The following is a 13,008-nucleotide window of genomic DNA, read 5'->3' as shown; positions in this document are numbered from 1 at the left end:
CTCATTACTATCATTGGAAAGCGAGAATTTTTAAAACATTGTGCTGCTTAGTCTCAGACTGTTTATTCTTATTTTTATTTATTCAAACAATATTTATGTTAGGACATATGCTAATTTTTATGGGAATATGATATGACCCCTGTCAGAACCTTAGAGTCCAGTGAGAAGTGAGAGCATAAATACAATTAAATAGTGGAAGACCTGTGATAGAATTATGTATCCCTGCCCCAAAAAAGGGAATAATGTTATACAGTGTGGTGGAGCTGATGGAATGAATAGTCTGGGATTGGGAGGATGACTCAGTATTAGAAGTTGTAACATATAATTCACTACATTGACATACTAAAGGAGAAGAATCAAATGGGAATAAATATAGGAAAAATTGGATAAAATGCAACACCTGTTCAGATATTCAGTAGGGATAGGAGGGAAATTAACTGGAAGGAGGGTCTCCATTAGAAAATTATGGCAGACATTATGCATTAACGGTAAAAATGTTAAAAGCAACCCCAATAAATTTGAGAACAAGGTAAGGATAGTTCTTATCTCCATTATTATTTGTTAATGCAGTATGTAAAGAAATAGAAATTAAATATAAGATTAGAAAGGAGGAGATAAACTATCATTTGCTGATAATACAGCTTTTTTAACCCAGGAAACCCAAGAAAATGAACTGGGAAAACTAAATTTCGAAAAGCAGTTAATCAGAAGTGCAATATAAAAAAGCTATAGATATCCTATTATATACTAGCTATAATAGGTAGACAGTGTAATGGAAAGAAATCCATTTCACAAAAATAAAACCTCAAGTAAGAGGAAAAAATATTTTAAAGATTTTATTTATTTATTCTTAGGAGAGGAAGGGAGAAAGGGACAGGAATATTACTGTGTGAGAGCAACATTGACTAGTGTCCTCTTGCATACACCCAGCTGGGAACAGACTGAATTCAGACAGTGCCCTGACCTGGAACTGAACTGGCAACCTTTTGCTTTGCAGTATGATGCCCAATGAACTGAGCCACATGGGTCAGCACAAGAAAAAAATTTAATTGTAAGTGTGTAAGACCCTTGTGGAAATTTTAAAATGTATTCATGCAAATGTCAGGGGTTTTTTTTATTCCTCACCTGAAGATACATTTCTTGATTTGAGAGAGAAACAGAGAGACAGAGACATGGATGTGAAAGACAAACATCTATTGGTTGCCTCCCATCCAAACCCAAACTGGGGATCAGATTTGCAACCTAGGTATATGCCCTAACCAGAAATGGAACCTGCAGCTTTTTGGTGCATGTTATGGTGCTTTAACCAAACCACCAGGCCACGGTGCAAATACCAGTTTTTTGTCAAATTAATATTATTAACAAAATCCTAATAAATCTCTAGGAGGTTTATCTCAGAACCTTATAAATATCCTAAAGTTCATAGAAAAGAGCAGTATGTATTACTAACCAGCAGTGTGTATTAAGGATGGTTTAGAAAACAAAAATAGGACTTCCAGCCAAGATGGAGGCATAGGTGGAAACACTGTACCTCCTTGCACAACCAAATTTAAGGAAAACAAAGAATTAGAAACAAAAATACAACCAGAACAGACAGAAAATTGAACTGTACTTAAATCCAACAACAACGAACCATTCATCCAGACTGGTAAGAGGGGCAGAGTCGGTGGCCACTGGAGAGGGGTCATAGCAGGAGAAAGCAGTGGTTTGCAGACCCAGGCGTGGGGAAGAAACATGCAAACCCAGTGAGGTGTGCAAGGTGGTAGGCTGATCGCGGACACACATTCTCACGCAGATAAACCACAAAAAAAATGGGCAGTGTGACAGACCATGCAACCCTGGGTCGCAGCCACGGAAAATAAAGTATAAAAGCACCGATTGGAAAAACTTGTGGGGGTTGAGGCCCAGGGAAAGACTCCCAGCCTCACAGGAAAGTTTGTTGGAGAGACCCAAAGGGTTCAAGAAGGCATACAAACCCACCCAGCTGGGAATCAGCACCAGAATGGCCCAGTCTGCTTGGGGGAAGGGCGGGAAGTGACTGAAATCTAACAGAGAGTCAAGAAAGCGCCAATGTTCCCTCTCGGAACCCCCCTCCCCTTTTACTAGGTCACAACCTGGTGACTGGGTTGCCCTGCCCAGGAGAACACCTAAAACTCTGCCCTTCACTACATAACAGGTGCATCAAGACAAAAAAAAAGGCCCCAATGAAAGAACCGATCAGAGCTCCAAAAAAATTACAACTAGGCAACAGAGAGATAGCCAACCTATCAGATGCACAGTTCAAAACACTGTTATTCAGGATGCTCACAGAATTGGTTGAATGTGGTCGCAAATTAGATGAAAAAATGAACTTTATGCGAAGTGAAATAAAGGAAAATGTATAGGGGACCAATAATGACGTGAAGGAAACTGGGACTCAAATCAAGGCAGTGGACCAGAAGGAAGAAAGAAACAACCAAGCAGAAAAGAATGAAGAAACAAGAATTCAAAAAATGAGGAGAGGCTTAGGAGCCTCCAGGACATCTTTAAACGTTCCAACATCCGAATTATAGGGGTACCAGAAGGGGAAGAAGAACAGCAACAAGTGGAAAACTTATTTGAACAAATAATAAAGGAGAACTTCCCCAGTCTGGAAAAGGAAATAGACCCAGAAGTCCAGGAAGCTCAGAGAGTCAGTCCCAAAGAAGGTGGACCCAAGGAGGAACACACCAAGGCACATCATAATTACATTAGCCAAGATTAAAATGAAGGAGAGAATTCTAGAAGCTGCAAGAGATAAGGGGACAGTCATCTACAAAGGAGCTCCCATCAGATTGCCAGCTGATTTCTCAAAAGAGACCTTACAGGCAAGAAGGGGCTGGAAAGAAGTATTCCAAGTCATGAAACCCAAAGACCTACATCCAAGATTGCTATATCCAGCAAAGCTTCCATTTAGAATGGAAGGGCAGATAAAGTGCTTCTCGGATAGGGTCAAGTTCAAGGAGTTCATCATCACCAAGCCCTTATTATATGAAATGTTCAAGGGACTTATCTAAGAAAAAGAAGATATAAAATATGAACAGTGAAAGGACAGCAAACTCACAGTTATTTATCCACACCTAAAACAAAAGCCAGCTAAAAGGACAGGAGCAGAGCCACAGAAATGGAGGTCACATGGAGGACTAGCAACAGGGGAGTGGGAGGAGGAGTGTGGGGGGGCAGGTACAGAGAATAAGTATTGTAGACTAGATGGTGGGGAAAAAATAGGAGGAGGGCAAGGGTAGTGTGGGAAATGTAGAAGCTAAAGAACTTATGACACATGGACATGGACTAAAGGGTGGGAATGTGGGGGTAGAGGATGCAGGGTGGCGCAGAATGAAGGGGGAAATAGGACAACACTAATGGTATAATCAATAAAATATATTTTAAAGAAAAGAAAACAAAAATTAGAAAGGGGCTTCTATTAATGGAAACATGATGATAAAGCTATAGTAATATTAAAAAGTTTTATGACATAGAAATAGACAAATGGATAAATAGAATAGATTCTAAAAGTAAAAATCACACTTTATATGGGAATCTAGTACATCATAGAGATCAGTGGGAAATGATAAGCTCTTTAGTAATTGGTGTTAGAATAATTATCAACATGGAAAAACTACAAATTGTATTCAAGAAAATGTCTAAGAACACCAACAAACTGTTAAAATAAGAAAATTTAGCAAGGCTTTTAAAGATGAGAGTAATACACAAATATTTAGAGCATTTGTATATCAGTAATAACTTATTACCATCTATATTTTTAAAATACTACATTCACTCAAACACTGAAAACTAGAAGGCATTTAAGAATACATCTACCAAAAGACCTTCCCAGAGAAAGTTATAAACTGGTTTCCTTGTTTTGCATTTCATTCTTTTTTTTTTAAGGGCTGAATTTTGGATATGACCCCAAAAGCACAAGAAACTAAAGGGAAAACAGACCAGTGGGATTGTAAAAACTTCCATACAACAAAGGAAATAACAAAATGAAAAGACAACCTATAGTAGTATCAAAGTTATTATAGTAATTGATTGTGATCCATTGAATATTGATATAAATAAATAAATTGAAGATTGATGATGATCCGATTATTGATGAAATTTCCAAGTGTGAACCCTGTCCAGGTGGCTCATTTGGTTTCAGTGGCATCCCTTAGACCAAAAGATTGCCAGTTCTATCCCTAATCAGGGCACATACGTAGGTTGAGGGTTTGATCCCCATTCAGGGCATGTACAGAAGGCAACCAATTGATGTTTCTCACATCAATGTTTCTCCCTCTTTCTCTCAGATCATGAAACATATCCTTAGGTGAGAATTAAAAACATGTTAAAAGTGTGTTCTCTCCAAATACTTAATTACAAAAGGAAAATAGTTAACTGTGATGGAGAAAACTGTCAGCTACCACTTTAATTAACTGATGAAAGTGGATGTCATCAGTAATGGGACAACTCAAAATTATGTGCCACTTCTTAGGATGCATTGAGAAGAACACAGCATGTCTTTTGTGGTTTTCCTGTCAAAGATACATAACCCAAACTTAATTATGAGTCAGACACAGTTTAATCAGACGAACCCAATTAAAGGATGTTCTACGATATAACTGACCCTGTAACCTTTTTAAATGTGTAGGTCATGAAATTCAAGGAAAGATTGAAACTTATTTTTCAGGCTGAAAGAGACTAAAGATTGCAATTTAGACTAGTGAATGTGAAGTGTGATTTTGAACAAGATTGTTTTCAATAAAGGACATTCATTTATTATTTTGAACAATAAACTTGATTGGATTCTAAATATTAGATGGTGATAATGTATACGTTAGTGCTGGCAAGGGAATAGTTGAAGTAGAGCCATGGTTCTCAGCATATGGTTTGAGTCTCCTTTCAGAGAGTCCAGAAGGTCTTCTTTTTTCAACTACCTGGGTGACGCTGCATATATGTGAACCAAAATAGCACAAACAATAGGTTGAATGCAGAAGCAAAGATGAGAATCAACCTGTTTTTTAAAATTAAACCAGATATTAAGGATTTTTTTTTTAATTTTTATTTATCTTTAGAGGGGAAGAGAAGGAGAGAAGAGAAGGAGAGAAATATCAATGTATGGTTGCCTCTCGTGAGTCCCTTGCTGGGAACTGGCCTGCAACCCAGGCGTGTGCCCTGACTAGGAATCGAACCCCGATCATGTGGTTCGCAGGCCCACGCTCAATCCACTGAGCTACGCCAGCCAGGGCCAGATATTAAGGATTTTTAAAAACAGGGAAACAATATCACTCTCCTCACTTTTTTATTGTAAATTTTAATTTTTAAAAATATTTAAAATGTACCTAGTGATAATTTGATATACATTGTGAAAGAATTCCCAACCTCTAGTTAACCAACACATCTGTTACCTTGCATTTTTATCTTTACTGTGCATATGAACATTTAAGTTCAACTCTTATCAAATCTCACTGATATAATACAGTGTTATCAACTATTATATTTCACATTAGATCTTTAGATCTTATTCATATTGTAACAAAAAATCTGTACCTATTAAAATTATTTTTTAATATAGTTTATGATTATGCTATTACAGTTGTCCCATTTCCCCCCTTCACTCCCACCCACATTCCCACCCTTTAGTCCATGTCCATGTGTCATAAGTTCTTTAGCTTCTACATTTCCCACACTACCCTTGCCCTCCTCCTATTTTTTCCCCACCATCTAGTCTACAATACTTATTCTCTGTACCTGCCCCCCCACACTCCTCCTCCCACTCCCCTGTTGCTAGTCCTCCATGTGACCTCCATTTCTGTGGCTCTGCTCCTGTCCTTTTAGCTGGCTTTTGTTTTAGGTGTGGTTAAATAACTGTGAGTTTGCTGTCCTTTCACTGTTCATATTTTATATCTTCTTTTTCTTAGATAAGTCCCTTGAACATTTCATATAATAAGGGCTTGGTGATGATGAACTCCTTGAACTTGACCCTATCCGAGAAGCACTTTATCTGCCCTTCCATTCTAAATGGAAGCTTTGCTGGATATAGCAATCTTGGATGTAGGTCTTTGGGTTTCATGACTTGGAATACTTCTTTCCAGCCCCTTCTTGCCTGTAAGGTCTCTTTTGAGAAATCAGCTGGCAATCTGATGGGAGCTCCTTTGTAGATGACTGTCCCCTTATCTCTTGCTGCTTCTAGAATTCTCTCCTTCATTTTAATCTTGGCTAATGTAATTATGATGTGCCTTGGTGTGTTCCTCCTTGGGTCCACCTTCTTTGGGACTGACTCTCTGAGCTTCCTGGACTTCTGGGTCTATTTCCTTTTCCAGACTGGGGAAGTTCTCCTTTATTATTTGTTCAAATAAGTTTTCCACTTGTTGCTGTTCTTCTTCCCCTTCTGGTACCCCTATAATTCGGATGTTGGAACGTTTAAAGATGTCCTGGAGGCTCCTAAGCCTCTCCTCATTTTTTGAATTCTTGTTTCTTCATTCTTTTCTGCTTGGTTGTTTCTTTCTTCCTTCTGGTCCACTGCCTTGATTTGAGTCCCAGTTTCCTTCACGTCATTATTGGTCCCCTATACATTTTCCTTTATTTCACTTCGCATAAAGTTCATTTTTTCATCTAATTTGCGACCACATTCAACCAATTCTGTGAGCATCCTGAATAACAGTGTTTTGAACTGTGCATCTGATAGGTTGGCTATCTCTCTGTTGCCTAGTTGTAATTTTTTTGGAGCTTTGATCTGTTCTTTCATTGGGGCCTTTTTTTTTGTCTTGATGCACCTGTTATGTAGTGAAGGGCAGAGTTTTAGGTGTTCTCCTGGGCAGGGCAACCCAGTCACCAGGTTGTGACCTAGTAAAAGGGGAGGGGGGTTCCGAGAGGGAACATTGGCGCTTTCTTGACTCTCTGTTAGATTTCAGTCACTTCCCGCCCTTCCCCCAAGCAGACTGGGCCATTCTGGTGCTGATTCCCAGCTGGGTGGGTTTGTATGCCTTCTTGAACCCTTTGGGTCTCTCCAACAAACTTTCCTGTGAGGCTGGGAGTCTTTCCCTGGGCCTCAACCCCCACAGGTGTTTTCAGTTGGTGTTTTGAGGTTTTCTTTCCCTGCTGGAACCCTGGGTTGTGCGAGCTGTCTCACTCCCCAGTTTTATCCGTGCGAGAATGTGTGGGACCACATGGTCCGCCAACCACCTTTTGGGCCATGCCCATCCACAATCTGCCTCCTTGCTGGGTCTGCCCACTGCCGCCTTGCTCACCTGAGTCCTCAATCCGCCACTTTGCCATGAGTCCTCTCTGCCTGGCTGCCCAACTCCGCCCCTCCTGTCAGTCTTGTTGAATATTTCCTCTTTATCTCCTTGGTTGTTGGACTTCCATACAGTTCAGTTTTCTGTCAGTATTGGTTGTTTTTTTCTTTCTAAATTTTTGCTGTCCTTATTTTGGTTGTGCAAGGAGGCATAGTGTGTCTGCGTACGCCTACATCTTGGCCAAAAGTCTCTAAAAATTATTTTTAAAAATTGACTTAACACACAATCACGATTCGATTCCCAGTCAGGGCACATGCCTGGGTTGCAGGCCAGTTCCCAACATGGAACTCACGAGAGGCATCCATACATTGATGTTTCTCTCCTTCTCTCCTTCCCTTCCCCTCTAAAGATCAATAATTAAAATCTTTAAAAAATTACTTTAAAGAGGGGAAGGGGGTGAAAGAGAGGCATAGGTTTTGTTGTTCCACTTATTTATGTGTTCAGGGATTGAACCCGCAAACTTGGTTTATTGGGATGACACTGTAACCAGCTGACCTACCTGGCCAAGGTAAAAGTTCGTACCCTTTACCAACCTCTTTCTATTCTCCTCACCCCTCTGCTCCTGGCAACTACTTTTCTATTTTCTGTTTTTATTTATTTGACTTTTTTTTAGATTCCACATATAAGTGAGAACAGAGTAGTTTTTTTGCGGTGGGGGGGGGCGGCTCTGGGTTAATTCATTTAGCATAATGCTTGTCAAGGTCCATCCATGTTATTGCAAGTGGTAGCTTTCCTTCCTTCTCATGGCTGAATAATATTTGAGTGTGTGTGTGTGAATATCAGATCTTTATTCATTTATCTGTACACTTAAGTTGTTTCCCTATCTTGGCTTTTGTAAATAATACTGTGCTGAACATGGGAGTGCAGATATCTTTTTGACATCCTATTTACTTTTCCTTTGTCATATATACACAAAAGTGGGTTTGCTGGGTTATATAGTAGTTCTATTTTTAATTTTTTGAGGAACCTCCATAGCTATTGCACCAATTTAATTCCAACTAATAGTGCACAAAAGTTCCCTCTTCTCCACATCCTCGCCAATGCTTATCTCATCTTTCGATGATAGCCATTTTAATGGGTATGAGGTGATGTCTCATGTAGTTTTTTAAATTATTTTTAAAAATTTTTTTCAAAAGATTTTATTTATTTATCTTTAGCGGGGAAGGGAAGGAGAGAAAGAGAGAAATATCAATGTATGGTTGCCTCTTGTGAGTCCCCTGCTGGGAACTGGCCTGCAACCCAGGCATGTGCCCTGACTGGGAATTGAACTGCGATCGTGTAGTTCGCAGGCCTGTGCTCAATCCACTGAACTACACCAGCCAGGGCTCATGTAGTTTTGATTTACATTTCCCTGATGATTAATGATGTTGAGCACCTTTTCGTGTTGCCATTTGTATGTCTTTGGGAAAATGTCTATTTAATTTCTTTGCCCATTTAAAAATCCAGTTGTGGTTTTCTGGTATTGAGTTGTATGAGTTCTTTATAATACTTTGGATATTAGCCCCTTGGAACATGATTTGCAGTACTTGTTTTCATTCCATAAATTGCCTTTTCGTATTGTTGATGGTTTTCTTTGCTGTAAGAAGCTTTTAAGTTTGAGGTAAGCGCACCTCTTTATTTTTTCCTTTGTTGCCTTTGTTTTTGGTGTCATTGAATTTCTCATTCCTAATCATAGCCTGTTTTTCTTCCCTAGTTTCTGCTACGTTAGAATCACTGAACCCTTTGCTTTCATTATATCTACAGAGTATCCACATATTAACCTGTGCTATCACTTCATTCTTTAATTTCCCTGGGATATTTCCTGTGATATACACTCTTCATTATCCAGTGAAATTATGACATTTATTGGTTATTAGCCCATAGTTTATCTTCTTGATTTAAACTGATTTATTTGGGTTATGGAAATACACATATTTGAGGAAATAAGAGGTTATTCATTCCAGAAAGTTGAAGAGACAAAATGATAATGAAAGGCAATATCTGACTTATGTTTCATATTTATTTTGCTACTGTCTTAGAATGTCAGACTCATTTTTATCAGTTAGAAGCACTGAATACTTTCCAAACTAATCATCTGTCCTTTTAGATAATCTCTCAATACAGATGAATGTGTAGTTTGTTTATAGAAAAATGTATTGTATGATTTTTTTTAGTCATCTATAGGTTAGTAGGTATATTTCAGCATAATTTCAAAGTATTTTTTTTTATTTCTTTCAGTAATCCTAAATCGGAGAGCCAGAGAGTAAATAAAAAAGTCAACAATGATGCCTCACTTAGAATTCATAATCTATCCATTTTGGTGAGACAAATAAAATTTTATTATCAGGTAAGTGGGTTTTTTTTTTCATCTTGTATTTTGATAACTGCTCATATATTCACATTTTTGTGTTATTTAGTATCAATCACCTAACGTATATTGAACAGACTAGTATCTGGCTATGCTTATAATAACATAGTCTATTTTTACACAATATTAAGATACAAGCAGGCACTTCATTATTATCTAATTTTACAAATAATTATTGTGTTTTATGATTTTTGAAACTAATTTTTTGTTTCCTGGAAATTCACATTGTCTAATACTTTGTTAGCCTGCTTGAATTATGCCTTTGAAGAGTAATGCTTTAGTTTTTTCTCTTTTAAAAGAATTATGCTTGTTCTTTTTTTCAACTTAAACTGGATGCATATTTCATAATTTAAATATGAGGATATTAATATACCTCTAAGAATTGCTATAGCTGCAACATACAAATATTGGTATGCTGTATTTTTTAAATGTGTATATCTGTGAATTTATAATTTTTGTTGTCATTTCTTATTTCACTCATGAGTTACTGGAAGTATGCTTTTAGATTTCCAAACATATGGTATTTTTCAAGCAATCTGTTGATTTTTGGTCAAAGAATGTGGTTTGTATGATAATTATTTTTTGAGATTTGTTAAAAATTACTTGACTTGGCCTAGTATGTTGTCACTTTTATTAAAGTTCCACGTGTGATTGAAAGAGATGTGCATTCTTTAATTGTTTGAGTGCAGAGTCAGAGTAAGCTTGTTTGTTAATTATATTGTTGAAACCTTTTGTGCCTGATTAATTTTGTCTCTTGCTGTATCAGTTTTTGAGAAAGATGACTTGAAATCTCTCATTATGATGATGGATTTGTCAAGTTTTCCTTTGTATACGTTAAAGCTATGTTACTGGTGCAAATTAGTTTAAAATTGTTTAATTATTAGAATTATAGTATTTTCAATAACTGTTTCTACATATTTTTCTTTCCTGGTTTAAAAGTTTTATACTTCATGTCTTTTTTTTTTAGAAAGCCACTCTTGAAATTATACCTTTCATATTTACCATAGCAAAGGCCAAAATTAATCAGTATCTGTACTCTTTTATAACTCCAGTCATTCCCCCTTTGACTTTTAAGCTGTTACTATCTTTTTTTAAAATACAAAGTTTTAAATAAATGTAGTTTTTTTTATACCTCATAAATTAGATATTGAAATTACAGTCCAATAAATAAAATCAGTGTTCCTTTAGGTCATGCTACATGTTTTCCTTTTATCTCCACCTCCCCACCATGGATTTCTTTTCTTTCTCTGACCAGCCTTTGGGATCATTTTCTTAAGTATAGCTTTTAAATGTTTGTTTGGAGAGGGCTGGTTAATAAACTTTCTCAATGTTTATTTGTCTGAAAAATGCCTTTATTTCACCCTTGTTCTTGAAAGATAGATTTATTGGGTTAACAGTTAATTTTCCCTCAGTGTTTTATAGATTTTATTATTCCATCTCTGTGTTCTTTATTGTTCTGGAGAAGTCAGCTGTCAGTCTAATTTTTGTACTTAGGTTAAGTTGTCATTTTTCTCTCCTGGATGATAATTTTTTCTCTTTTAATATTGGCTTTTTCCTGTTCTCTTATCTGATATACTTCCAGTATTTCTATTACATGTACACTAGGTTTTCTTATTCTATCCTCTGATAATTTTTGCAGAACTGTCTTTTCAGTTTGCTAATTTGCCCAAATATTAGCAAATCTCTGTTTAACCCACTGATTAATTTTTGACCCTCCATAATTATATTTTTTATTTCTAGAAGTTCTGTTTAATTTTTGTTACATTTTGTCTATCATTCTTTTAATTCCTTTGTTTAATTTCTTAGAAATTAAATAAATTTCTACTTTAGATTTTACATTTGATAATTCCCAAATCTGAAAACAGATCTGTGGGGATCTGAATCTGCTCTGTGTTTTCTTTTTTTTTTTTAAAGATTGTATTTGTTTTTAGAGAGAGGAAGGGAGGGAGAAAAAGAGGGAGAAAAACATTAAGTGTGGTTGCCTGTCACATGCTCCCCACTGGGGACGTCGCCCACAATCCAGATACATGCCCTAGATTGGGAATCAAACCAGCAACCCTTTCGTTTGCAGGCCAGCTCTCAATCCACTGAGCCACAGCAGCTAGGGCTGCCCTGTGTTTTCTATTTGCCATTTTTCATGGTGTTTGGTGGTGGCAATGATATGTATATGTGTGCTGTGAGTTCGTTTTGGGAGGGAATTTATCCGTGGGAATACTTTTGTGTCTGAGCCAAGTATGTGTTGCTTCAGAGAAGATTTGCTTTCTTTTGTGCTCCAGTCCAGAACCACTTTTTAATTTATTTTAAGGAGCTTTGTATTATTTTAGAAGCAATACTTGTTTGATAAAAAGTAGAAAAGTAGGAAAAAAAGGTAAAATATGGACACCTCCAGTGCTTAATAGAGATTACCACTGTTAGCGACTAAATATATATACCTCTGGCTCTCTATGGCTGCATGCGTGTGTGTGTAAATGGTGTATTTATGTGTTTGTGTATATAGTTTAACTGAGACTACATTATTACGATTCCTTAGGGAAGCAACCCTCCTCAAAATCTAACAAAGGCTAAGAAAAATACCTTTTTCCTTGCCTTCCTTTATGGGTTTTTTTTTTCTGTTTTCTTGTTCTCTTTTTTTTTTATTGGGGAGAAAGTGAGGGAGAGAGTTCTCAGTTGCCTCTCACGTGAGCCTCTCTGAGAACCAAACCCACGACCCAGGCCTGTATCCAGACTGGGAATTGAACCCATGACATTTCAGTTTGCGAACAAAGCTCAAACAACTGAGCCACACTGGCCAGAGTTGTTTTATCTCTGAACTGCTTTAACTGAGAAACCTTTTTAGAGTTTAGTTATGTATTTTCAAAGATTTTTTAAAAATCATTCAGCATTTTTGGATCTGTCTTCTCTTTTCTAGTATCTAGTATCTTTTCTGATACTCTTTTCTAGTATCTAGTATCTTTCCTTGCCAGAAATAAGTCTGTACTAGATTTTTTACAAACATTTTTGAGTCCAAATGTTAATAGTGCCAAGATGATGCTATTATTAATGATTTTCTTTTTCTTTATTTATTGAGTTAGAGAGCAAAACATCGATTTGTTGGTCTCCTTATTATGACTTTATTGGTTGATTCTTGTAGGTGTCTTGACTCCGGACTGAACCTATAACCTTGGCATATCAGAACGATGCTCTAACCAATTGAGCTGGTTCACTTTTTTCAGCTCAGAACTGATTTGCTTTTTGAGTGTCACTGTTTACATCTGTAAATATTTCATTAACATTTTCTGGATGAAGTGATTGAATATAGTAACATTTTGTCAATACTGTTTTAGATATTTAAAATACAAAATATTACTGAGGATTGAAATTCCC

The 13,008-nt window shown here is 36.9% G+C and overlaps 1 protein-coding gene across 10 annotated transcripts in view; it reads left to right on the top strand.

The window, feature by feature from the left end:
• CCDC88A (coiled-coil and HOOK domain protein 88A) overlaps positions 1-13,008 on the top strand; it is a 132,331-nt gene that overhangs the window by 25,689 nt on the left and 93,634 nt on the right. For all 10 annotated transcript variants that reach the window (XM_037047941.1, XM_037047942.1, XM_037047940.1 and 7 more), the window contains exon 3: positions 9,516-9,624. In XM_037047941.1, the coding sequence (XP_036903836.1) occupies positions 9,516-9,624 (109 nt within the window). The remainder of the gene's footprint in view (positions 1-9,515; positions 9,625-13,008) is intronic.

The sequence above is a fragment of the Sturnira hondurensis genome, unplaced genomic scaffold (genome assembly GCF_014824575.4).
Source record: "Sturnira hondurensis isolate 20B ecotype Veracruz unplaced genomic scaffold, ASM1482457v3 Scaffold0006413, whole genome shotgun sequence".
NCBI lineage: Eukaryota > Metazoa > Chordata > Mammalia > Chiroptera > Phyllostomidae > Sturnira > Sturnira hondurensis.
This window is presented reverse-complemented; position numbering and strand designations above follow the sequence as displayed.